At 34.9% G+C, this 27,490-nt stretch overlaps 3 protein-coding genes, 3 non-coding genes and 3 pseudogenes across 7 annotated transcripts; 7 read left to right on the top strand and 2 right to left on the bottom strand.

Annotated features, from left to right (window-relative positions):
- The first annotated feature begins 8,453 nt into the window (after positions 1–8,453).
- LOC118055062 (tRNA (guanine(26)-N(2))-dimethyltransferase 2) lies at positions 8,454–15,647 on the top strand. The gene is made up of 12 exons (XM_035066856.2): positions 8,454–8,755; positions 9,298–9,600; positions 9,739–9,826; positions 10,032–10,153; positions 10,391–10,530; positions 10,616–10,688; positions 10,886–10,974; positions 11,067–11,172; positions 11,752–11,964; positions 12,517–12,711; positions 14,715–14,792; positions 14,971–15,647. The coding sequence occupies exons 1-12, from the start codon at positions 8,660–8,662 to the stop codon at positions 15,214–15,216; spliced, it is 1,749 nt and encodes a 582-aa protein (XP_034922747.1). The 5' UTR covers positions 8,454–8,659; the 3' UTR covers positions 15,217–15,647.
- Positions 12,756–12,881, top strand: LOC118055181 (small nucleolar RNA snoR83; annotated as a pseudogene).
- On the top strand, positions 13,062–13,178 carry LOC118055180 (small nucleolar RNA snoR83). The gene has a single exon (XR_004688612.1). It is a non-coding gene; the product is annotated as a small nucleolar RNA snoR83 (small nucleolar RNA).
- Positions 13,376–13,497, top strand: LOC118055179 (small nucleolar RNA snoR83). Its single transcript, XR_004688611.1, has one exon. It is a non-coding gene; the product is annotated as a small nucleolar RNA snoR83 (small nucleolar RNA).
- Positions 13,660–13,781, top strand: LOC118055176 (small nucleolar RNA snoR83). Its single transcript, XR_004688610.1, has one exon. It is a non-coding gene; the product is annotated as a small nucleolar RNA snoR83 (small nucleolar RNA).
- On the top strand, positions 13,954–14,079 carry LOC118055178 (small nucleolar RNA snoR83; annotated as a pseudogene).
- LOC118055177 (small nucleolar RNA snoR83) lies at positions 14,280–14,409 on the top strand (annotated as a pseudogene).
- Positions 15,648–16,113: 466 nt separating the features above from the next.
- LOC118055063 (UDP-arabinopyranose mutase 1) lies at positions 16,114–19,021 on the bottom strand. Its single transcript, XM_035066857.2, has 4 exons — positions 18,402–19,021; positions 17,067–17,317; positions 16,815–16,983; positions 16,114–16,649 (listed from the first exon to the last, which is right to left on the bottom strand). The coding sequence occupies exons 1-4, from the start codon at positions 18,741–18,743 to the stop codon at positions 16,314–16,316; spliced, it is 1,098 nt and encodes a 365-aa protein (XP_034922748.1). The 5' UTR covers positions 18,744–19,021; the 3' UTR covers positions 16,114–16,313.
- Positions 19,022–23,722: 4,701 nt separating this feature from the next.
- On the bottom strand, positions 23,723–27,075 carry LOC118055061 (cytochrome P450 85A). 2 transcript variants are annotated; one of them, XM_035066855.2, is made up of 10 exons: positions 26,725–27,075; positions 25,877–26,198; positions 25,642–25,791; positions 25,303–25,548; positions 25,135–25,221; positions 24,976–25,054; positions 24,611–24,717; positions 24,402–24,526; positions 24,155–24,303; positions 23,723–23,995 (listed from the first exon to the last, which is right to left on the bottom strand). In XM_035066855.2, the coding sequence occupies exons 1-9, from the start codon at positions 26,913–26,915 to the stop codon at positions 24,216–24,218; spliced, it is 1,395 nt and encodes a 464-aa protein (XP_034922746.1). In that variant the 5' UTR covers positions 26,916–27,075; the 3' UTR covers positions 23,723–23,995; positions 24,155–24,215. The 2 variants fall into 2 exon arrangements, with proteins under 2 accessions (XP_034922746.1, XP_034922744.1); XM_035066853.2 differs by having other exon boundaries at positions 23,723–24,061; positions 26,725–27,073.
- Positions 27,076–27,490: the final 415 nt, after the last annotated feature.

The following is a 27,490-nucleotide window of genomic DNA, read 5'->3' as shown; positions in this document are numbered from 1 at the left end:
GAATAGATTAAGTTCTGGGGTCAAATTATAATTTTTGAGAGTTGATTTTGTCAAATCAGGGGCTTCATTGCATAAATATTGAAGTTTGATGGCCAATTAGGGACTTGATTGAAGAAATCCAAAGCCAAGGACCAAATTGAAAAAGACGCATATATAAAGGGACCGAAATTGACAAATTAGGGGTCAAAATTGAAGAAATTGAAAGTTTATTGATAAATTAAGGGTCAAATTTCATAAATCCAAAACCAAGGACCAAATGGCAAAATGCATCGAAATCTGGGGTTTAAATTGAAGTTCTTCATGGGTAAAATTGAACAAAATTAAAAGTTTAAAGCCAATCAGGGTGTAGATAGAAATAAATCACAAATTAAAGGACTAAATCATAAGATATTGTTCATCTCCTTCTCTAGCGAGGCTGGTTGGGTGGGCACCTTCTCAAGGTATGCAGTGCCTCGTTTTTTCATCAAATTGGATGAAACGTACACGCTAACAATCCCGTGATCCCTGACTACACGCTAGTGTAAGCCATTCGGGCTGATCGATGCTGCAGAGGTGGTGGTACCATCCTAAAATGGCCAACCTGACCAGCCATTTTCCTGCACAAGAATGACAGTTCATCATTGCTACTTTGAGCTGATGGTTGGGATGCTTTCAAGTCGAAACAAGGGCCGAGATTTTGCACTAAAAGAGACAAAATGTCCCTCTTCCACCACATATAAATAGATTTTATTTTTATGCTCTAGAGAAGGAGGACCGGGGGTCCAAAGTTAAGAAAAAATCATCTTTTGTCTGGGTTTCCAGCAGCTGCTCCTCTCTCTGTTTCTCTCTCCACCGTGGCCTTTTGCCACAACCACCAGAACCACTGATAACACTGCCACTGCTAGAGAATAAATGATGAAGAATAAGATAAACACAAGGAGGGGGCAGAGGAGGATAAATTTTTTGGAGAAAATAGAGAAGCAAGCTTCAGAAACGGGGGAGAAAAAGGAAAAAAAAACAAAAGAAAACAGAGAGGGAAGCTGGAAAAAAAAAAGACACAAGGAAACAGAGATAAGAAACCAGACGAAATAGAGGAGAAAAAGAAAAGCAAAAGAAAGGAGAGGAAGACCACTGCAGCAAACACCATCGACTCCGCCATTGTTGTTCCTCCCAACACCACTGCTACAACATTGTGAAGAAGGAAAACAGCAGCACTGGTTGTCACAACCACTGTGTCGCGACTCTGCCATTGTTGTTCCTCCCCATCTCCACCGTAGCAACTCCACCTTAAACCATTGTCAAAAAGGAAAAGAGAGAGGAAGAAGAGATAGAGAAGCAGGAGACAGAAACGGGGAGAAGAAGAAACACACACAAAAAAAAAAAAAACACAGAACAGAGAAAGGGAAAAACCATCGTTTGGCATCGCCATCCACTGCGAGCACACTGCCTAACTGCCGTTATTAGCCTCCATCACCACCACCACCAATAGCACTGCCTCGCCACTCCAAGTAACCTCCTCAACCCTGCTGCCCTTAGTTTATTTGCTCTTTCCTTTCTTTCATTTGCATGCAGAACGTGACTCACGTTCTGCAGCAAATAATTAAGTAGTTACTGTGCTGAGCACAATAGCTATCTAATTACATTTAGTTAGTTACTTTGCTCAGCACAGTAACCAACCGATTATTTGTTAGGCTGGAACATCAGCCTAGCCCATGCAGTTGGGATGGGTTCAGCCTTGTATTGGCCCAGCTCATATAATTGGACCGTGTCCGACCTAGTTCCATTTAAAAAAATAATAATATATTTTTGAAGAAATTGTGATTTTCCACGTATTTTTCTACGCTATTTTGATTAATATTGGTCTGTATTTTTACCATAAAGATACAAATCTAGTATTAAAATACCTGATTTTTTCCACAAAAAATATTTTTGTTTTCATACATACGGCCCAGTCTCTTAAAACTAAAAAAAAATCATATTTTATTTTCGTACAACAAAGAAAATTTCAAAAAAATATATTTTTTAGCATGCATTTTGGCTTTAATAACCAGTTTATTAAAGTCACGAGAAGTAAGCCAATATTTCAAAAAAAAAATCAAAAATATTTTGTTTTGCTTTAATGTTTGTGATTACAAATTTATACATAAAACATATTTTCGATATTAAAAAGGTAGTTCTTTTATAGACATTAGAACGGTTAGGTTTTTCCACATAAGATAAGAACCTCCTTACTAAGGAGGGCTTTTCTTGAACCATAGACTGACTAACAATTAAAAAAAAAAAACATGACAAAACATTATATTTTTATCAGACAGTAAAACAATGCAACTTAGGTAGGGCATATTTGGGGTGCTAATACCTTCCCTTTACGCAACCAGTCTCCGTACCCGATCTCTAAGACCAGTTAGGATTCCTAGTGACCAAAATACCAGGTGGCGACTCCCATTCCATTTTTTCCACTGATAAAAGACAAGAATTCCTTGTCTTCCCATATTTGTCAAGATAGATATACCACACCTGATGAGGGTGGTGGGTGATCGCCGCGATGCCGCACACGTGCGACACCTTCTAAAATGTCCTGAGAGACCTCCATCATGAATCTCCCATATCAAAAATTCACACACGGATGTTTTCGGGATACAAAGCTTATTATCCCGAAATAAGTATCCATCTTGGAAGTGATAGCCATTTATTACACGGTGATTCTCATCCTTCAATGTCAAGTATATTTCTTCAAATTCTGAGCAAGATTCATACTCCTCTTTAAGTCTCTTAAATCATGTGACTTCAACACTCATTACAGATAATAGTGTTACTTGACAACTCAAAGCATCTGCAGCTTTATTCTCTATTCCATATTTATTTTTCAAAACAAATGAGTATGCTTGCAAATATTCAACCCAATGACCATGCATGTGATTGAGCTTCTTTTGGGAGTTAAGATAGTGGAGGGCCTTATGGTCGGAGTAAAGAACAAACTCCTATGGTAATAAGTAATGACATCAATAGCGCAAGGCCTGAACCACCGCATAAAACTCCTTATCATAATTTGAGAACTTTTGTTTTGCCTCATTAAGTTTCTCACTAAAATAGGCTACAAGGTGACGTTCCTAACTAAGTACTCCACTTATACCGACTCCTAAAGCATCACATTCTACTTCAAACACTTTAGCAAAATCAGGTAGTCATGCTACTAGGGCCTCTGTCATCTTCTTCTTAACCTCCTCAAATGCCCTATTAACTCCTTTACTCCACTTAAAATCACCTTGTTTCAAACAATCTGTAATAAGCAACATGATGGTGTTAAATCCCTTAATGAAACGATGATAAAAAGTTGCAAGCCCATGAAAACTACAAACCTCATGAATAGTCTTAGGCTCAGGCCAATCTACTATCGTTTGGACTTTTTGCAGGTTGTTGTAGGCAGTAAATCAACGTGTACTTGTTTGTTTATGATCGTTGGTTGTGATTAGCGTTGTTATAGAATTGCCAATCGTGGTGTGAGACTGATGTGCAGGTTTTCTCGGTGGTGGGCCTGCCGTTGTGGTTAAATAAATAGAAAGGGGATTGGAGATATGCAAAGTCTGCAATATTTTAATTAATTATCAAAACTGTCTTATAAAATGACAAATGAACATATAAATAGTAAACTGATTAGTATTTAAAAGTATATTTTTATCAAGGTTTTATAATAACATATCTAATAATATAAGATACCTTTAATTTATGATAAATGTTCATCTTAAATGCAGGCCTATCACATAAATAAAATTATTGATTGATGGGTTTAAGTATTGAAATTTAAAGGACAAAAGGAGGGCCAAACTTGAAAAAGAGAAGTTGATGCAGTCCAAACTAGAACACTGTTTGGTAATTGGGTCATATTTGGAGCTGTAGATCTTGGATTTAGGTCTGCTTTATATGGATGGAAAGGTAAGACATAGGGATACAACTTTTATATAGAGTCCAAGATTTAAAAATGTCATTTTCAAGTTCAACTTATAGCAACAATAGAGAAGTTTGAATCTGTCCTGCAGCCTAGACACTGTTTAGGTTCAGCCCATATCTCGAGTTTAGAAGTCCAAATGACCTCAAATTTTTTTCCTGGAAAGATAGGACAATTTCCTAGAACTTTCATACTTATAGTTGGTTCCAATTCTAATGTTAGCAATGATATTTTGTTCAGACAAGAAGATAAGGATTTTGACCAAGTCAAGAGTTGGCCACCTACTCAACAATTAGTCATCAAATCAATAGTTTCGAATTTTGGTCTATAAAAGGAGGCATTTGCCATGTATTTAGGGGCTTTGTGGTTCATATCAAGAACTTTCTCTTACTCTTTCTCTTTATATTTTTTGTAATTCTTAAGTTTTGCTTTCATTAATATCTTGTTTATGCTTTTCATTTCCTTTCCTTTACTTAGTTAACTTGTATCTTATTTATGTTCTTATTTTGTTTATTTATGTTTCTCTTCTTCGTTATGTTTAGCTAAGTTTATTATATCAAGGTGAAAAGGTTATACTAATGGTGTAAGAATAAGTATAGTGTAAACTCAACATGGACCTTAATGTTTAATATTAACATGTCTTATCTTTTTATCTTACTAATTCTTAATACCTTGTTTGTTAAATGGTTAATCAAGATTTGTGTTGTATAACACTTGGTACAACAAATGCTTGGCACTCTCATAGACCAACCATATGGTATTACCTACACCTGTGCTATGAAAGGAATTTGATTTGTTGTTAATATAAGTTAGCATCATGAATTCCTGACAATATTTAAAAGTTTGGTGTTACTTAAATAAGATAATTAATATGATCATGTTAATAATTTATAATGAGCTATTAATAACAAATCATCCGATTAGAACCTTCTCTGTGTGTGGTTTCTAGTTGAATAATAAGAGTTTATACTATACTTGTTTGAAATACCATTAGTGGATCCTCTAACCTTGACATTTGTTTTTATCATTGTTTAATCCTTACATTAATCTTTCATCTCAAAGTTCTCTTCAACTTCTTCTTTACTACTACTACTACTATTATTATTGTTGTCTATAATTTATAGAATTAACCTCCCTGTTGTTCGACCCCTGTCTTGTCGAGTTATTTATTACTTCGACACTTTTGCATTTAGGATAAGACATCAATCTTTTGGTCGTGTCATAAACCCTAAAACATCTCGCTATTGGGCTAAGCCCATCAAATCAAACTGCTTAACATAAATAATTTCAAATAAATAAAATAACAATGAGACAGGCTCAAATGGGCTTAGTCTCCCAACCAAAGCGTGACATGCTGGGTCATCCTACTTCATCTCCGTCCATATACTCGTGTAGTTTTTGGTATGGGTATGGTGTCCCCACTAATTTTACACCTCCATATCCATCCAATTAATTTCATTCCTAACCCTTTCACTAGGGTACTACTCCCTTATTAGAGACTCTAATCCATCCACCTAAATATTAGGCACTAGTTCATTCGCCCAATTGTCGAGCACAAGTCCCTCAATAGGAACACTAATTCATTCGCCAATTACCCAGCACTAGTTCATACATCCAATTGTCAGGCACTAGTCCCTCAATAAGGAAACTAGTTTATCCATCTAATTACCTGTCAATAGTCCATCCGTCTAATTCTCAAGCACTAGTTCATTCGTTGACATGAAGATATAAAATTGTAGAATTTCTAATTAAAATTAACACATGCTTTCAATTAATCTCTCTACAAATATTCAAGGTGTCAAGCACCTACCTACTGACGATACTCGATTAGTAACTCCCTACTGCTGTCTAGAGCCTTCAACCTCTCATGTTCCATTTAAAAGATCTTATGATTTCAATACTTCATCATCCAATAATTTCCTTAAAATTTCTTCGCATAGTAAATCTTTTTATCAATACAATTTTAACACCCAAAATTATTATTATTATTATTATTATTATTATTATTATTATTATTATTATTATTACATGGTTTCATGTTCTTAATAATCTTGCAAATAATTCATACAATGCTACATCTACTTAAACTTTTAATTGACCACAATTATAAGGGAATTTTGTATTACTATAAAACAAATTTCCAATCATTCTTAAATACAACTCAACACATCATTTTTTTTTCATTTTTTCCCATTATTTAAATACAATTCATTAATTTCTTCAAGCATAAAGTTTTATTTTTTCCATTGGCCATTTGGCCGAAACTTCCCCACCTAAGAGGAAGTTCAATTTCATTTCCACAATTCCTTCAAGGTGTAGTTTATTTATCCATCACATAATCCCATTAAGTCATTTCTACTCCTAATTAATTTCATTTAAATCAAAACATTATTTTTCCATGGCCAACTTCACCTTTTTAAGAGGAGGATAAATTCCCTTTCACTCTAATGGAAGGAGAAATTTTGACTAAGGCATAAAAATTAATTAGGATGGTCAATTTACCATGGAATATGGTTATTAATGTGTTAATTTAATTATTGATGGATGAATAAGTGGTGAATTTCAAGGAAGTTCAAAATGGTATATTATTTCCACATTCATGCATAAATTCAACTAGGAAAAAATCAAAAGATTTATGAGTTCTCATTTTTTAATTGAAAACTTAGTAATGGTGGTGAAATGGAAATTTGGATTATAAATGGATGAAGGTTTAAAATTGATACAATGTATGTGATGGTATAGGTGAGACCGCCACCATTCAATAGAAAAGGATGGCTAGTAGAGCACAGGTTCTAGGTTGGTGTTAGACACCATACCATTTTTAATTATTTATGTAAAGTTAAAGCATGTTATTGAAATCTTGTTTAATTTGAAATTCATGTTGTCAAATAATATTTCAAGCTAGTTATCCTAATTTAAAGACTAGCATCCAATTTGGGCATGTCTAGCTAGTTATCCCAGTTTAGGGACTAGCGCCTAGATTGAGGAAATGCGAATAACTACCTTGGATAAGGGTCTATGCTGTTAGGTTTTGGTTTGAGATAAAAACTCATTAAGATAATGAAAAAGATGTTCGAGAGAGGACTAAAATGATTAGTAACCTAGAGATGTGAAGTCTATCTTAATTAAGTTGAATTAAAGAGCTTTTACTTAATGCATATTTTATCTTATGTTATATTTAAGTGTGATTAATCTTATATGAAATAAATTTGAGATACCTCGTAGTAGCACATGGGTCCATAATTTGTTTTAGGAATTTTACTTTTGTATTCAATTTTGCAATGTAACATATTGTTAGGTCATTTTGTATGTAAACATGTTTTAAGATATTATATTTTAGGCTTATTTTAGAATGTAGAAATTATTATGAATGATGTAATATTAATTAGTTTGAAACTCAAATAATTTAAATTATGTTTTGCTATAACTTTGCTTTAAATCCTTGGATAGAATATATCATGAACTATGCTTAACTTATATATAATAATAGGAATAATATTAACAATAAAAAAATCCTTTGATAAGTGTCTATAATTAATGTTTCTGAATTGAACCATAAATTAATAATGTTAAAAATTAATTGTCGAATAATATTAAAAATGTCAGAATCTTGCAAAGTAAGGCACTAAATTGGTGAACGTACTAGATTATATGATAGGAAATGTTGAAATCTTTTTTTATAGATTGTGAAATTGGTAGAGGCAATAATTTTTGTGATGAAATAATCAGGGAAACTCTGCTAATTTTTTTTTTTTTAAAGAATTTCTTGTACTTTTTAACAATAATATATTAGATGTACATGGAATATCGTTTAATTAAATTTGCGGTTATTACATTCATAATATGTTTTGTTTTTATTTTTGTAGAATTAATTGGTTTTGATGTTTTTTATATAATTTTTTTATTATCTTGATTTTTTTTTTAAAATCCAAACCATATTATTATTTGGCGTCCGGTTTGTTGGGTTTAATGATTCCCAAAAAAATTCTCCTAATCTTGATACTTTTATATATATATATAAGAGTCCCCTCCATAGTGAAGTGCTGGCTAGTACTCTCCTATTTGTAAATATTAAGAAAAACTGTTTGTCACTATTTTTATTGCTAAACAATAAGTTAAATGGTACTGTGAGACTTCAAAGAGAAATTTTTCTTTGTTTTTCATATCAATGAAAGTTCTATCTTTAACAAAAAAAAAAAAAGGTGTTAACATCACTATATATATTTTAGGACAAGAACCAAACCTAGCGATAATTCTTATAACATTATATATTATCATGATTAATCCATGCTTCGCAAGATACCTTGAACAAATTAAAATTGGTGACTAATATTATTAGAGTCAAGAACGACTGGGTTGCAAAATTTTTATTTTAGACATAGCAAGAGGGAAGGTCCATTAAGCTTAAAGTCTAGGCCATCCTTTCTTTGAATTGTAAGAGAAGGCCCAAGAGGTTTTCAAACTAACCCACCCAATCAAAACACAACCCTCCAGTTCACATTAGCAAAAAACACCAAAAAGTATCTAACGTGCCCTAGGGTCAGAAATTAGGGTTTAAGGAAATCCACTTGCAGTTTTGGAGAGCAGACATATGACATATTCACATGTATAAATAAAGCTCTTTACTTGACACTGATGCATGTTCTTGTTGATTTCAAGAGCTCTTAACTATCAGAAAGATCTTTTACTTTCAGCTCTCAAGTGGTTGTCTTTGGTTCATAAATACAAAGGAAAATGGCAGAAGATCTGCAAGATTTTACCATTATTAAAGAAGGAGAGGCTGATATACTTATGAATGTTAAAAACCAAGTGTTTTTCAACAAAGCCCAGGTTCCAAAATCTTGTCTTTTGTTGGTTACTTTTTGTAAATTGTGTCTAATGGGCATGTAAAGTTTGAATCTTTGAAATATCTAACGAAGAGAAAAGGACTGAAAATTTTTGTATTTTGGAGAATGATTGTGTTGCCTTATCTTTTATTGTACATGTTAACATGATTTTTAATCATAGCTAAGCTTTTTCTAGCTTGTAATAAAAAGGGAATCATTGTTGTACATTCCATGGTCCACACTTTTGCCTTTTTAAAATTTTTATCTTTGATAACTTATAATGGAGAAACTAAACTGTAAGTAGTTGAAGTGAAAGCTCTCAAAGAACTGTAATCAAGTAGCCTTCTCTATTGTCAATCAATTTGTGGGGTTTTGATTGTCTTTTCAGTGACTGATTTAGAACTGCTACTTTCACATGACAATGTAGTCTACCAATTTTTCTTAGCCTGAGTTACAATTGTTTTTCTGTTTGTTTTACTGTTTCTGTGCATTGTGCCTGCCTTGTGCAATAAGAGGATCCTCATAATTAGGCTCTATAATTGCCAGGTTAACAACAGAGATTTGTCCATTGCTGTCCTGAGGACATTTATCTCCAAAAGAAAAGAGGAGCATGAAGCAATGTTGTCCAAAAGAATAAAATCAGCAGAAAAGGCATCTGAGAAGGATACCTCTGGACCTTCTGTGGAAGAAGCATCTACTGGGTCTGCTTTGGATAATGAAAAATCTAATGGTGAGTGCGAAGTGCATGAAGAGATATCTCAAGATGAACCTTGCAGCATCTCAGAAGAATCAGTGAAGAACACAGAGGGAAATCATCATGGGGAGCTGAAACCACCAAAAGTTCTTGAGGTTCTATAGTGGATCTCTTATTTCTATATATTTGTATGCTCTCTTAATTAATGAGTTGTTATTTTTTTTGGGGTTTTTTTTTATGATTCTATAGGATCATTAAATCATTTCGCAAGTATTTTCCTTCTTGATATGCAGGCATTATCAGCTTCTGGGTTAAGAGCTCTACGATATGCTCGTGAGGTAGAAGGGATTGGTAAAGTTGTGGCCTTGGATAATGATAAAGGTATATCTAGACTTTCTGGAAGCTTTTGCCTGCTGGTTGGTTTTGAAAAGACACATTCTTGCACCAAATGGCCACATGAATAGATCTAGATGCTGCTTCTTATATCAGATGGTCATTAACATAGACATTCTCACATATATGTATGTCCTGTAACTTTATACGGCCGAAATAAGAAACTGTTTGCCGGAACATTTTTTTTCTGCAGCCTCAGTTGAAGCTTGTCAAAAGAATATTAAGTTCAATGGTTCAGTGGCAATTTCAAAGGTTGAATCACATCTTGCTGATGCTCGTGTATATATGCTCACTCACCCAAAAGAATTTGATGTGGTATGCATCTTATTTACTTGTTTAATTTAGATTTCTGAAAATCTTTATCTGGAGGTAGTTTCCCTTGAAAATGTGTTTGCTATCTCCATTATAAACAAAATAGAATACTTTTAGCTATTTCCGTGACGATTGGTTCAATTCTTTCAGAAAGTCCAAGCAGTTTTTTTCTGTATATGTCAAATCAGAAAAAGACAAAACAGCTACTGCTCATTTCTTCATTGGTTAATATTGTTTCAGGTTGATCTTGATCCTTATGGGTCACCTTCAGTATTTCTGGACTCTGCAGTTCAATCTGTTGTTGATGGTGGAATGCTGATGTGTACAGCAACTGATATGGCAGTGCTTTGTGGAGGCAATGGCGAAGTTTGTTATTCGAAGTAAGATTACACTGTCTTTACCTTCTTGGTAGCAGTTTTTTCTGAGACCGATGGCATACCTTCTAACAAATACTGGTGGAATTAGGTATGGTTCTTACCCTTTGAGAGGGAAATACTGCCACGAAATGGCTTTAAGGATCCTCCTTGCCTCAATTGAGGTACATTCATGCGCTTGAAAAGATTTTTTCCCCTTCTTTTGTAGAGCTTTGACAAGCTATTTGCATGATTTTTGTCTAAAGAAATGTTAGACAAATTGCTGGGGAGATGAGCACCAAGAGTTTTACCAAGAGTTTCTTTCTTGAATTGGGACCTCTCTTTTTTATTCAAATGATTATTTGTTTCTTTCTTAATGCAGAGTCATGCAAATCGCTACAAGCGTTACATTGTTCCTGTTCTGTCTGTTCAGATGAACTTTTATGTTCGGGTTTTTGTTCGCGTGTACACGTAGGTAGCCTGTTTCCTTTCGTTAAGGTTTGCTAAAAATAGAAGATAGCAGTTCCAGATCAAGTTGACTGAACTGAAATCATTGACTGCAGTTCTGCAAGTGCTATGAAAAACACTCCTCTTAAGCTCTCATATGTTTATCAGTGCATTGGTTGTGATTCTTATCATCTTCAGCCTATTGGGAGGACTATGTCCAAGGTATGCATCCTCTTTTGATGTCATCTGTGCCTATTTATTGACATGTATGCATGCATTATATTGATTTAATTCTTTTGCATGTCATCACTTTATTGGTGATCTTGCTTGTACCATGGCTAGCAGCGTTTTAAGATTGGTTGATTTTGAGTGGGGGGGACATTCCAACATTATATGGCTCAATTTGGTAGTGAGCTCCCAGGTTGGCAAGTGTGAACAATTCCTTTAATGCGCTTCCAACCTGACAAACTCTGTTGGTGGATATCTAATTAAGTTTGAAATATAAATGCAAATCGCCGGGCTCAGGCAATTTAAAATTTCAAAATATGAGAAGGGTGCATGTACCAGCATATATGTTGATCCACCAAGTTAAAAATGAGGAGTGCCTGTTGGTTTGTATCAAATTCTCTTGGCTGTAAAATATCTTGACATCTTTCATAACGGACCTCAATTTGTCAAGGAAGGAAAGTTTCAAATTATCATGGCTATTCTGGATAAGCAGCTTTATTTTAGCCAGAAAATTTTCTTAATTGTTCAACATTAGACAGCGCAGTGACTTCATCATTTGGTTTCACTTTTCAGGGTAGTAGTGTAAGATATCTACCTGGGTTTGGTCCTGTTGTTCCTCAAGAGTGCAGTGATTGTGGAAAGAAATACAACATGGGCGGACCTATATGGTCTGCTCCCATTCATGATCAAGAATGGGTGACTTCTGTACTAGAATGTGTGAAATCAATGAAGGACCGATATCCTGCATATGATCGCATCTCTGCTGTACTGACAACAATATCTGAGGTAAGTTCTTGTGCTTCTTTTGCAGCCTTGTGTCCGTTTTCTTCAGCTGTTCCATTCCTTTGCTAGTGTTGTGCAAAGGGTTGAACTGTTAGAAAATTTTGTTGCTGCTGGAAATTGATGCTAGAGATGTATATTCCTTTCAATGCAACAAAGAATTAGGAATGCATATTGTTAAGGTGCATTTTAGTACTTCAACTTCTTGGCTGATGCTTTTTCCTCAAAAAATGATTGTTGGTGTTTGTATTCCAACTAGCAGTTCAGTGTGCTGCATTATGTTTTGCATAATGGAGTAACAATAATCTTTCAGGGAAAAAAGGGCAGGAAACCAAAAAAAAAAAAAAACGAACTTGATTGCTTCATTTTCTAGTGTTACATGTTTGCCTATTCTTTCCAAAAATTTATGTTCTGAAAAAAAGAAAAAGATCAAATATTCTTTCGAGTCTGCCATGCTTTAATCACGAAGGAAAATTAAAAAAGAAAAAAAAAGAATGTATCTTTACTACTACTGTCTTAATGATATAGGTGTTCTTATTCACACTTTAATGTTTGCAGGAATTGCCTGATGTTCCACTCTTTTTAAGTCTGCACAACCTCTGTGCAACACTAAAATGCACCTCGCCTTCAGCAGTAATTTTCCGTTCTGCTGTGATCAATGCAGGATATCGTATCTCTGGGACACATGTGAATCCCCTGGGGCTAAAATCTGATGCCCCCATGGATGTCATTTGGGACATAATGAGATGCTGGGTAAGACTGATGTCCAAGGCTTTTCTTCATGTTTTGCCTTCATAATCCCAGATAGGGTTGTTTTTATATTTGCGATTATCTGATTCATGGGAGGGAAATAACAATGGGAGTTCTCTGATAGCACCTTTTGATCTTAGAAAGGTGTTTTACTAGTACCTCATGGTACATGTGTGCCTTTCTTTTCTTTGAAAAAGTTTTCCTTTCCTTTCTGATACATAAAGTTAGAATAGATTGAAGAAATAGTAACTGGTTTGAGCTTCCTGGATTTTCCTCCTCCTCTGGGACATAATAAGATGCTTGGTAAAGGTTCATGTCTGATGTTTTCCTTAGCTTACTGATTTGTCTTCATAATCCCAGATAGTGTTGTTTTCTGTCTATCTGATTCATGGGAGGCATATATCAAAATGGGAGTTTGCTGATAACACCTTTTTTAGAAAGGTGTTTTACTAGTACCTCACCATATGTGTGCAGGGTTTTTTTTTTTTTTTTTTTCCAAGAAAGAAAAATGTTTTCCTCTTCTTCCTGATGCATTGAGTTAAAATCGATTGAAGATGATTGCAATTTGTTTGGGCTTCCTGCAATTTTTCTTTCTTTGGGACATGATACTATACTGGGTAGTGACTCCTGTCTGAGGCTTTCATTTACTTCCTGTTTTGCCTTCATAATCCCAGATAAGGCTGTTTGTTGTGCTTATCTGATTCATGGGAGGCAAAAATTATAATGGGAATTTGCTGATAGCACCTTTTGGTTTTAGAAGGTGTTTTACTAGTACTTCACCATACATGAGCATGTGCATGGTTCTTTTTGAAAATAAAAAAGGTTTCCTTTCCTTCATTCATAGGTTGCAGTTTGTTTGAGCTTCCTGCATTTCTCTTTCTTCTTTGGGACATGGTATGATGTAGTAACTCCTGTCCAAGGTTTTCCTTTACTTCTTGTTTTGCTTTCAAAATTCCAGATAAGGTTGCTTTTCTGATTATATGATTCATGGGAGGTGAAAAACAAAATGTTAATTTGCTGATAGCACCTTTTGATCTTAGAAAGGTGTTCTACTATTATTTCACCATACATGTGTGGCTCTCTCTCTTTTTCTAAAAAATAGTTTCCCTTTTTTACCTGATGCATAATGTAAAATAGATCAAAGAAATCACAATGTGGTTGAGCTTCCTGCATTTTCTCTTTCTTCTTTGGCTGGGTAAGGACTTATGTGAAAGGTTCTCCTATCTTCCTGCTTTCGCCTTCATAATCCCAGATAATGTTCATTTTTTGGTGATTATCTGATTCATGGGAGGCAAATAACAAAATGGGAGTTCGCTGATAGCACCTTTTGATCTTTGAAAAGGTGTTTTACTAGTACCTCACCATACATTTGTGTGTGTATGGTTCTCTCTCTCTCTCTCTTTTTTTTTCATCTTTTTTAAAGGTTTCATATTCTTCCTGATGCATACTAAATTGATCAAACAATAAGCTTTTTGTCTGAGCTTCCTGGACTTTTTTCTCTTCTTTGAGAAATAACGAGACACTGTGCAAAGACTCATGTCCAAGGTTTTCCTTCATGCTTTTACGTGATAATCCCAGATAATATATATTTTTTCCCTCTTTGGTGATTATTTGATTCATAGGAGGCAAATAACAAAAATGAGAGTTCGCTGCTATCACCATTTGATATCAGGAATTCTACGAGTACCTTTCCATGTGCATGTGCAGTATTTATATTTTTCAAAATGAAAAACAAAATAGCTTTCCATTCCTTATAGATGAGTGAAGTTGAAATAGATTGGAGAAGTTAGCTTATTCGTTTGAGATTGCTGAAGCTCTCTTTTTTCTTTTGTTATGTTTTTTCAATTCCCTTAACATATCATGGATAGAATCTTCTTAAAGTGACTATTATAACTGTGTTCTATTGTTTGAAGTTTTGCAAAATGCATTAATGTACATATTAAGAATAAAAGCTTTTTCCTGCCATTGAAAACATTTTTGAATTGATGAGATGTATCTTCATGTAGGTGAAAAATCATCCCGTGAAAGCTCAAGCGCCTGATCAGCCAGGAAGCATTATACTCGCAAAAGAACCAGTCCTTCAAGTATGTTTGCTTCCCAAGCTGCAAATCATAAAATTTTTCCCCTTTGTAATTTATGTTCTTAATTCCATGTTAGAACAATTCTTCAACACGTTACCCATATTTGTACTTCAAGATGCACAGTGTTGTGGGTTAATGTCATGTGGCGTAGTTCTCTTAACTTCAGTTTCTTCTTGTCTAGGCGAACTTTGCCCGAGCTGTTGCATCTCTTAGCAAGGCACAAGCCAAAAAGGTTGCACGCTTCCTTCCAAATCCTGAAAGACATTGGGGGCCAAAACTAAGGGCAGGTCGTCAAATTACCACCAAGCACATATCTCTTTTAGGTCCGGAGGCAGTGAATGGACATCTTAACCATGAAAATGGTGAAGAGCCTAAAGCCAAACGTCCAAAAACAGGGGATACCACTGATCCAACCTCAAGCTCTTAAGAATTAACCCTTGAGGCTACAGCATAATCAAAATTCACTATCTGCTTAGTAGAAGGTTTCACAAATACTCGGATGTGCTCCACTGATCACACGAGTTCGCCATTGTGGTTGAGGAGCAACTTTGTGGTGCTGGAAGCAATGTTGTGTTTCTATTGAATAATCCTGTGCCAATTTTGAGTGTGGTGTAAGATGTTATTTATTACCTCAACGTTTTTGCATTTGTTAATCCGCTGTGACAATTTAGATTCTTTTCTTTTAAAGAAACTGTACAGCCATCAAGGTGCTGGGTGCCTCATGACATCTGCCATGGAAGAAATAACAGCAGTGTCATTTCATTCATCATGGGCTGGTGTTTGTGCCATTAGACTTGTAAAACTCCCAGTAATTGACCCAAAAAAATATTCAAAAGAAGTTGAGTGATTGTTCTGGTTTTTCTTGGCTCATCTGACTAAATGAAATCTGGCATGCATAATTTGACTGCTCTGCTTGTTTACGAAGTCCAAGCTACAGGATCTCGAAGTCTTGCTGAATACCTTTTGTTTTGTCTCTAATTCTTATTTCACTTGTGTGGGACTAAGGGTGACAAAAAAAAAAAAAAAAACATTATTTTGATATATTTTTAAATAAATTTAATATATTTTTAAACAAAAAATACACTAATTACAATACTTCCCCCACACTCTTTATCCAGCTAATGGACAGTGGAATATGCTGGGGAGAATTAAGCTCTTGATAGATTCAAAATTCAAATCCCATCAAACTCTACACGGTCCAACGTATTGATGGAAGAAGGGAATGAAACCAAGAAGCCTGCCCCACTTAAATTTTGTTCCTCAATACCTGGTAAGAAGTTTCACTATAATCATTCATCTTAACTTTTACCAAATCCAAGGCATATTTTATTGCTGAACTAAATGTATTTTATTCCTGTTAAACTCAAAACAAGAAGTTTATAAATTACTAAAAAAATAATACATCCACCAATCTGAAAATTCAAGTATTGACCACACTGCTCGGGTTTTTTTTCTTAAAAAAAAATGACTTGAACGCGTAAATTCTTCTCTCTTCCTGGCTGAAGCACCTAATCAAAATTTCAATTAAGCTTTGCCATTGGAAACCTTAGCAGGAGCTCCGGCGGGGTTAAGCTCATCCCAGGCCTCAATCCAAGTAACCATGGCATCAGCAAGCTTGTCAAAGTATGGATCAACCTTTCCAAGCTTTTCCTTTACCTGCTTGGACAGTTCAATGTAGCACTTTTGAACACTGGTGCAGTCTTTTGGAAGAGTAGCAGCTTGGAAGAAGGGAATGATCTCTTCCTGCCAGAAGATGCCCTTGTACTCCTTCTTCAGGTTCACAAACGGGTTGCTAGCCTTGCTGTGATAGATATATGGCAAACCAGTCTTGACTCCTAGTCCCAGATGGTCACAGATGACCTGAAAACAAACATCATTTAAATACCTTGACAGATTGTGTAATGTTACATTACATGTCTTGCTAGTAGCAAGGTATTAACAAGTTGAAGCCTACAGGAGAACAAGGAAAATGATAACAAATAAAAAGTTGCATATTTTTTTAAGAACATAGATGCGCATGTATACCTTGGTGCACCAGCCAGCCCACATATCGTCGTAGCGACCAATTGGTTGACCATCACCCATGAGACCAAAGTACATTGCAGGTCCGATCAAGTCACGGTCAAAACACAAATTCATACCACACATGGGGAACAGGGTGCCCTTTGGAATGGTCAAAACAGCATCCACATACCTGATAAATCATAAGCATATTGTTGGAATCTAATTAAACAACAGGCCAAATTACATCTTTTATTTCATCAATGGATCACATACCTAGTGTTCCTCTCAAGAGGCTTGACAAGCTGAGTAGGTGCATCATAATCAGGAATGTTGAGCCAGAGGCCATGAGAAACAGCAGTAGGGGCACCCTCACGAAGACTGAAGGGGTACCCACGCACAAAATCTGCTCCTTCTCTGTAAGGATCATAGAGGGTGTTGAAGAAAAATGGAGTTGACGGTGAGAGGATGTTCTTGATGTGCTGCTCAAGTGCATTGATAGCTTTGCCAGATGGATCCTTAGCAACCTATCCACATGTTAACATTAAACATATATAATCTTTTTTGTTGAATAGTCGAGCATATAAAATAATGCACTGGAATTGGGGCAAGATTTTCAAGACACAAACATGGCGAGGGAAAAAAAATTTTCAAGTTTATTTCAAAAGAATATTAGCCAGCTTAAAAGTATTACTACTCGAGAACTAGCTTTCAATTGACTAGTCATTTTAGGATTTCAAGTGGGCAGGTGGAGCACTAGCTTTCAAATCCAATGCATTACCTTTTCTAGTTTATTGTAAACAAGGACCCACCAATCAAAAAAGAGAAAAAGTTAAAGCTTCATTTAATTATTAATTAGAAAGAAGATGCAAGATCACAGAAAATTCAAACATAGAACAGATTCAGAACTCGCAGCTGTCCATCATTAACATGATACCTCTTTGTGAAAAGTCGTAAACATTACTTTCCATGGGCCACTTGTTTGAATTTGTTTGACAATTCCAAATTGATTAGGTATGAGAAAATGATAGGAAAGTGTCATGAATAATAACAGAACAGACAGATCCTTTAGTTCATCGGACTGAAAAGGTCTAAAGCATGACAAATTCTAAACCAGATGCCCCACTATCAGAATGAAAAGGAAGCAAAAATCAAAACACATAAACACATCATAATGCTTCAGATCCAGCATAATTGGATTCAGTTTGGTAGTACAAATCTTTAAGGCTTATAGATTCATAAATATGTAATGTGTCAATTCAAATTTCATGAAGAAGATTTAAACAAGACCATGCCAATGTACATCACTTAACAAAATGTGCTACGAATCAATCACTCACGATTGTGATAAAGAAAATACAGAAATCCACTAACAGGCTTTGCAGATCAGAAACAAGCAATAGTTACAGAATTGGCATACAAATTTATCAGCACACATAACACACAAACAGATCCAAAATCAAGAAAACCCAAATCACACAACAGATCAAATCCATCTCTAAATTCAACAACAAACCATAAAGATCTAAACTTTAGCCAAAAAACCAAAAACCCAGATGCAGAATTCCGCCAAAAAACAAAACAGAGAAAGCATAGATCAAAAGAACTTACAAAGCAATCATCATCAATAGTGAAGATATACTTCTTCTTAGAGACCATGTAACCAAAGCAACGACAAGCAGAGTCCTTGAAAGAGATACAGGAGGCCTTAGGACCGAGAATCCGGTTAATATCATTCCTATTATAAAGCTCATAGTCAAAACCTTCCGGGACCTTAATAATCTTAGATGGATCGCCATCTTGAACAATGATAAGATGGTATGGCTCAAAGAAAGGCCTCCACATCTCCAAGAAATCCAAGTTCCTTATTGTTGGTATAACAATGTCAAGCTCATCTTTCAACAAAGGCACAAGCTTTGTTGCTGCTACGGTATCAGTTGCAGGCTCAACCATTGTTGTTGTTACCAAAAGAGAGAGAGAGAGAGAGAGGTTGTGTGTGTTTTTGTGTAGAGAAGGAGATGCTTGTGGCTGTATGAACGTAGAATTGCGGAGGGTGTGTATATATAAGGAGAGGTGTAGGCTGGCACGTGCAATGCAGGGAATAGTGGCAGAAGTGGAAGGGAAGTAGGAGACGTGTCCGAAGGTTCAAGGTTAGAATGTGAAAGGACTTGTTCAAAAACAAGAGACGACGAAGTTGCAGGGGAGGCCGCCTATCGTGAGTTTTCTCCTCTTTACTTTCTGAGGTTATTAGCTGTCGTAAAAAATGGGCAGTCGTCAGTTCATTCTATGGTCCTTCAATTTTCTTAAGCTGGTTGAATCAGCCATCCTACTTCAACTTTAGCCCCACTTTGGGATTGCAGCCCAAACAAAGGATGGCCAAAATTTTTTTTTTTGCTTTAAAATTCTTCTTTTTTTTGTTTTCAGATCTTTTTAATATACTGATATTAAAAATAAATTTTAAAAAAATAAAAAAATATATTATTATAATGCATTTTTAAATGAAAATCACTTTGAAAAGCAACTGCTATCACACTCCAAAACATTCCTTAAACGGATGAATTAATTATTTTGTTAAGACTGTTATACCTAAAATTAAAGTAGAAAGATTGATTTAACAAGTTGTTGTTGATGACTTTAATCCCTCATGGAAGGAAGGAAAGAGGTTGATTCTTGAGTACTAATCTTAAGAACTAGTTTATTTTTTTGTTTTAAAAATGTTTTTTAAAAAATATGAAATTTATTTTTATTTTAAATTAATTTTTTAATATTTTCATATCTTTTTGATGTGATAATATCAAAAATATTTTTTAAAAAATAAAAAGATATTATTTTAATATATTTCTAAACAAAAAAACATTTTGAAAAATAACTATTATTTTTTTATTTTTTCAAAAGGTTTTCTGTACCATTTTGAAACAAGACTCTCATTTGGGGTCCTTACAGACTAGTGATGTGTGATGGTCTAAGATCCTCATCTGGTGAAGGTACTGCTGGCTGTTTTGAGTTTTTTGTGTGATGTAATCTTGGTGCCTTGTAGGTAAGTTTTGGGTTGAAAGTGAAGGAGACATGCACTTGGAAAACACTCTCATTATTTTCTCATTTTCATTGAATTAATTAGAGATGAGTGAAGAAATATAAATAATCTTTGACCCCTTGAATTAAAATAACCTCAAAAATTAAATTGCCTTCAAGTTAAGCATTGCATTAATCGTCTATAATGGCACTTTGCTTGAGTTTGTAGTGACAGTTTTTTTTTTTTTTAAAACAAATTTATTGTTATTATTAATTTTATGATATGATCCTGCATGTGACTGTTGATATTTATTCATTGGTCTCTTCCCTGGCATGGCATCAGAAAGCTGCACTGCATGTGTTTGGAAACTCGGGTTCCCTTCTTGTTACTTTCATTTTTATTAATTTTTTAGAGTTGAACAAGTCCTCATCTGCGCAATTGTACGTTACATCTAATCTCCTCCTCCTCCTCTTTTCAATTAATTAGTTTCCGTTACATTTTTTTTTAATGCTTAGCGTCGAAGTGGGAGGGATAAACTCCAGGGATGGGACCCATAGAGTCCTGACAGAATAGACGCACTCTCGTCGCTTACGAGGTTTGGGTTCGATTCCTCTCTTCGTATTTGGAGAGCACTTTGCGAAAAAGAAAGTCTGGGCCAACGCTCAGGATACCCTTGGTTATACCAAAAAAACTCCAGGGGTGGGATTTTTTTTTAGGGGGGTATAAAGTCCTTTTATTTAAGCATCAATATTTCTACGAGGATACAAAAAATTCATAGCGTAACTCTGAAAATTTAGACCGTTAGATCTAATTGAAGACTTAGCGAGACAATGCGCCACATTTTAGGGATTTCTTTAACATGGACACTTTTAAAGTAATTTGCATATGCAAGCATAATTTGACAATCTTTAACAACTAGACCATAATCTATTTGATTTATACAAATAGACCCGCAATCATCAACTAAGCATATAATATCCTTCTTGAGTTTCTTCGGTAGGTTTCTTTCCTATTGAGCAAGATGATCAATAAAGAATTTGTTTTTGTCCATGCCCGTTGAACCACAATCCCCGAACTTGGCTCCTTAGTCCATGCGTTTTTTAAACGAAACCTAGTAGTTTTTACAATTAATTTTTAGTTTCTTTATTATATGATGTTTATAATTCTAAACTTATTTATCAAATTGACATGTTAAACATTATTTTTGTACATCTAGCAAAAACATAGTACTGGAGTTGGATAATTTTTAATAAAAATCATCATGTATATAATTATTTATACGAAAATTAAAATTTCTCAATAAGAAAGATTTTAGAAAAAATTAGTTTTAAAAAGGAAATATTATTAATGCTATATATCCATATAAATTATATTAAAAAAAACACTTAAATATGAAAATATCCTAAGTAAGTTTTTTTTTTTTTTAAAAAAAAAAAACAATTCTCTTTAATTATCTCGAGATCGTACTCCCATGTTTTCATCACACTATAAAGTCATACATTTTATAATTAGCATCAAGATTTTCAACAAGAGTATAAACTGTAAACTTAATTTCTTGATTATGCCAATTATTGACATAATTTTGAACTAGTTTGACATTGTTCCAATTCAAAATGCAGTCAAGTTCAAAACAATCTAATTGTTAGCTCAACACTACTCCTTTTTTTCGAATACATATTTTTCTGGGATATAGTCGCTACAATTCTTTGTATATTAAAATTATCATCTGAAATTGCTGTCCTGAAAGTCGACGATCAAAGTTTTGGAATGAGGATTGGAACTAAATTTTACAACTTTTAAGGTCAACTCACGTTTATGAAATGATGAATTAATTTCATGAATGCTACTGCAATATAGGTTGTTAATTCCATTTTATTTTATTAGAAATAGCTGAAATATTTTATATCAATTTAAAAAATAGAATAATTTTCATCTCATTTCAAATCTCAATTTGTTCTGAATTTTTCAGCTAAATTCCACCTGAAATGTTCCGGTTTCATTTCACATATTTCATTCTAGTCTTGAAAAGCCATTAAATTAAGTTGAATATGGTTCAATTTAATTAATTAAACCATCCAAGTATAAAAAATTCTTTTTCATTACTATTTTTAATAATAATGATATTAATAATAATATTGAAAATTATTATTACTATTTTCATTAACAATGATATTAATTTTTAAAATTAGATTTATCACTAATATATATGATTTATATTCATGCTGTTTTTTTTTTAAAAATTTATACCTTGTAGGAATTTGAGCAAAATAAAAAATACTTTAGATTCTATTAGCCTTAATAACATTCATCTAATTTTATATTTAAAATATTTGTGTTAAAACATTTTAATTTTATAGTATTTTGATATTTTATTCAAGTTAAATTAATTTAAGTTAAAGATCTATTTAATTTTAACTTTTTAGAAATATTTAAAAATTTAAAATTATATTTGTTTAACATTATTATTATATATATATATAATACAACCTTGAAATGAAACATCAAAATACTTTAAAACTAAAATATTTTATTCTAATTAAAAAATAAAATACCAATCAAAACAGAATTAACAACTTTGAATCAATCTTTAAGATTATGCCTTCATGCTGTAGCTTCCTATTCAGAAATTTCCACGCTCTAGAAGACGAATTTAGAGCCTGTGTTTGGCATCGCTAGCTACAGCCTAGGCGGCTAAGCGCTATGGTTGGCTCAGTTGCACAAAGAAGGAGTTTAGAACCTGTATTTGGCATCGCTACAGCCTAGGCGGCTAAGCGCCATGGTTGGCTCAATTGCACATAGAATGGGCCACCATTTCTTATAGCACTTGGCTGCAATCGGCAGCTCCCCACTAAATTTATCAAAACCTTTCTTATAGCACTTGGGCAGCTCCCCACTAAACTTATCAAGTCCACTCCATGATAATTCATGATAGTAGACTTTCGTTATGTTTATTTTTTTAGTGTTTAGATAGGTTGGTGTTAAAAATAATTATTAAAAAATAAAAAAAATATTTTCATGTATTTTTAAATAAAAAATATTTTAAAAAATAATCATTACTCTACATTCAAGTATCTTCCTAAAGTGCTGACCAGAAGTCCACCATCTTAATGGGATTTAGCAAGGTTATCAATTAATTCCTACTAGTGAGACATTTTTGAAGTTTCAGAAAGTCTTAGACCTAACTTGGAACCTTGTGGAGGACTAGAGGTTCAGCAGCCTTGGATGACGGCGTGATACCATCGACTGATTGTTCAATAATTGTAGACTTAATTTTGTTTTTAAATGAATATTCGATGGTGAACTTCTCAACTATTTTTGAAGGGTCCTTCGATATTATTTCTTAACTTGATAGTGATCTCAAGACTTATTGTTGTTCTATGGGCCAGGAATTTATTCTTTCAAACTTGGACAAGATAAAATGGCTTCTTCAAAAAAGCTATACCTTTTGTGTTTCGTTTACACGAGGGCACCATGAAAACTTTAGTAATATAGTTATTAAATATAGTTGAATTCAAAAAATAAATTTATCCAAGTTTATTAAAAGACTGATCAGTATAATAACTCGACCAAACCCGGTCGACCCAAAATTATATAGCCTAAATTGTATTTAGAAATGGTAATGAGTATTCAAAAGTTGGGTTTTAGTATTATTGATACTCATACCCAAAATTAAAACTATTATCTATATTGGATCTATTATCCAGATGAATTTGGATTTTAGATACCAAAACCAATTCAATTAGATTCGCGTATTCATATCCATTACTCAAGAATATAGTTTTTTTATAAACATAAATATATATACTATACAAAGAAATTCCGGATCAAGTATAAGTTGGGTTTGGAATCGGGTAAAGTAGCATCGACTATCCATTAAAAACCCGATATTAAACGTTCAAGTTTTGCCCGAAATATACTATTCATAGAATATTCAACCCATTCTGATTGGTTTTAATGGGTATCCATCAGGTTCGGAGCCTCAGTCTTCCAAAGAAAGTGCAAACAAGTTGTAAACGAAGCTATCATTCTATTTCAAGGGCTTTACTTAATTACATGTTCAAAGTTCAAACATTCATTGAGGCTAGTCTTGCTTCCGTTTCCTGTCTTTCGGGCTAGGCTTTAACAGCAGAGGGCTCAAGGCCCCATCTCTCTCAATCCCATTTTTATTTCCGTTAAATTGTGACGGCAAATTCTGCAGGAAGATGAGGGAATTCTCAGGCTTGGATACTGTGTGGCATTACTTGATAAGCTGTATACCCTACCAGGAAGGAAGAAAGGGGAAGAAATGGAAAATGAACAGGATTATTATATAGCCAAAAATGGAAATTAACACTAGCTTGAAGTCGCTCACTTTCTGTTAGAACATCATTATCTCCCTCCTCTTTTCTGTACATCCACAGGTCACTGATTAGTTAGTGAGATGAGACCCTTATGTGTAGCCCGTTTGGTGCTTCAACTCTTGGAAATTTCATTAGCGTGTCCCCTCCAACCTCCTCCCATCTGCAGGCGAGAAACAGCATGAGCCATTTAAGGTCATCTTTGGACTTTGGTTGCTGCTAAAGAATGTGATTTTGTATCTTGTGGGTTCTTGTAGTTACCTGTATCGAGTTACGAAATAATGAAGGAAAGTTGAGATTTCAGCTATTCCTAGCTCCTTCCCTGGACACTGCCTAGCACCTCCTCCAAAAATGAAGAGAAAGTTTTGAGACTCCAGGCTTTTGTCCTGCATTTGGCAAACATTACTGAAGGAAGCCGCGTTTTTTCAGAGAGAAGGAGTGCGCACTTCATCAAACAACAAACGACTTACCAGCCATCTCCATGGGTTGAAGGATAATGGGTCGGGATATATATGTGGATCATAGTTTATCTCTCTTGTGTAAACATAGATCCTCCATCCTTTTGGGATCACAAATCCTGAGTGAAAACAACAGAAAGAAAAGCAAATTATTAACAAATCTAGGGCCTCAAGTTTCTTGCTTGATGAACATGATTTTGGGTCTGCGAGAGAATGGGCTGGCTTGATTGGCTTTGGCATTGTAGATCATAATAGCTGAAAGGCCCGCAAATGGAGATGATCCTATTCTCATGGCATGCTTTGCATCAACAAAGTTGCTGCAAAAAGGCTTTCCTGAGCCCACATAGAGACAAAGCATTAGACTTTTTAATACTTACCATTCAGTTCCATTTCTCTAGTAGTCTTCCTCAAAACCCCATTTACTATCGTCGCCATTCTTGAGGTCTCAAGAATCACCTGCATGAGATAAAACAGAACAAATGATCGAGTTAAGCTCAGCAAGCAGACAATAATCGACCACTATAATCTCTACTTACAGCACGAGTAAAACGCATCGGTTTAAGATCATTCAAATCAATTGGGTCCTCAGGCCTTTTCTTTTCTCTTACTGCCAGATGCTCTTTCTGCATAAAGATGAAGTGTGAAGTCGACAACACAGGGATGTGACAAAATGTATGAGCACTAAACAGTGGGTCTGGGCTTACTCTTAGCTCTTGAAGGACTCTTGGGTGATCATGCAAATACTTGACTGCCATCATTGAAGTAGTCGAAACCGTTTCGTAGCCAGAGTACAGAATTGTGATTATCTGATCAATTATTTCTTCATCTGTTAATTTGTATTTATTCTCTTCAGTTCTCATCAGTTTACCAAGCATGTCCTGGTGCGATAATCTTGAATCCCTCCTCCCTTGTATTACCTTGCTAAACATGCTTATGATCTTTTTTCTCGCCTGCGTAACGCGGTGAAACATTCAATACAGCAAGAAAAACTTGAATAAAAGAACTGACATAGAAGTGTTCATATTCTTTATTAACTCAATTACCTTGACTCCACGCTTATAATTAGTGCCAGGAAGGTCAATCGGCAATGACAAAGTGCCTAAAACCAGCTTGAAGAACTCAGGCATGAATGCTTGAGATATTGAGCTAGAATCAATGCCAACGATTTGTTTGAGTGCAGAAAGAAGGGCCATCTGCATAAAATAATGGTCACAAATGCACATCATCGATACGGGGAAACTTGGATCAAGTCCTGATATGTTGCGTAATGGCGGGTACCTCTTTAGTCATTTGTTGAATGTCAATAATTTTGGAATCCCAATCGCTGAGGTGGGTTCTCATGAACTCATCAATTGTTGGCAGAAGTTGTTCTCTGATCATGGTGGGGCTGATGAGGGATAACAATGCCCCTCTCATGTACTTGTGAGTGGAGCCATGAACTGCTGCAATGTTGCAATTGCCTAAGATATCCAACATGGACTGAGGGTAACCAGGAACAAGGCCTTTTGCCTCATTCATTAGTATGTACCTGTTGAGCTCTGGATCCATGGAAACAATGGTAGGACACCCCAGAATGTGGGATTTGAAAAAACTCCCATACCTGCATTTTTACGAGGCAGGGTTAATCAAAAACAAACAAAAAAACCCATCTTATCTTAAAAGTACACCGAAGATAGATAAATTTCAAGAATGTGATGTCTAGTGGTTAGTATTATTACAAACCAGGTTAAATTTACAAGAAAACCCTCACGCAACTGTTCCAGGCTTCATTAAGAGATTGGCTTTAGCTATGTAGGTATCTTTTGTGGGTTAGCAGGGACCAATCCCCACCCAAAAGGAAAACGAAGGTACAAGTCCTTGTTCTTTTGTTTTGATTGAAATGGAAAAAGAAAAAAAGGAAGATAACTTTAGAAGCAATTGTCAGCTAACCATAAACAAGCAGGGATGCAAACAAAAGAGGTGAACAGCTTCAACCAAGAAAAAATCACTTGAAAGTAATATATCAACAGTTGACACACCAAATGAACTAGAGCTAGGAACAGAACTCCTTCCGACATCAGCAAGAAACAACAACAACAACAACATCATCAACATATCGAATTGAAAGTCATGCAAACAATCATCACCTTGCGCTCTGATTTTTCATGAAGTTGGGGCCTTGCTTTAGAAACTCAGTGGTCTCTCCAAAGATTGGCCATCCCATGGTGCCTGGAGGCAGCCCTTTCTTCCTATACCTCACCTCATTCCACCTCAACAGAGCAGAGGAGATACCGAACAAAAAGAGAGCTACCACAAGAACCACGAAGAAAACAGCCATTGGTGTTTCAAAGAAGAAAAAACAGCTCCAACCCCTCTTCACAAAGAGCTGTTAATGGTATGGAAATGCTCCAATTTGAGCTAGCCAAGAGGAATGCATAAGCACACACATATATATAGGACTTTGAACAAAGCATGTGAAAAGAGAGAGAGATAGAATAGCCACTTAGGCCAAACCATGCACCCTACTAGCAAGGGACCCTACTCTCTAATACCGCAGGTAATAAAGACCCTTCACAGGAAATTAAAATGACAACAATATTTTAACTGAGCCAACTACTTGACTCAAAAAAGACTTGGAACACCGTTCTTCAAGAATCAAGGCATGAATGTCTGTATTATCAGAAGTTTCATTTTAAAAAATATGGATATTTTGTGGATGGGGAGACTTCTTTATGATGGGGTGTTGGTGTTTTCGAGAAATCATTGGAGCACACTATTTATTGGATGTATGGAAGTAGTATAAAAACTAGCTTAGCTAGAGAGGAAAGGGGCTCGCTGCTGAGTTAAAAGGGGGGGATATATAGAGGCACATGCACACCGCCCCATTGGCCCCTAAAGAAAAGACATTGCCCC

Source organism: Populus alba, chromosome 4, assembly GCF_005239225.2.
Source record: "Populus alba chromosome 4, ASM523922v2, whole genome shotgun sequence".
Classification (NCBI taxonomy): domain Eukaryota; kingdom Viridiplantae; phylum Streptophyta; class Magnoliopsida; order Malpighiales; family Salicaceae; genus Populus; species Populus alba.
Note: the sequence above shows the minus strand (reverse complement) of the source record. Positions and strands in the feature narration are given on the sequence as shown.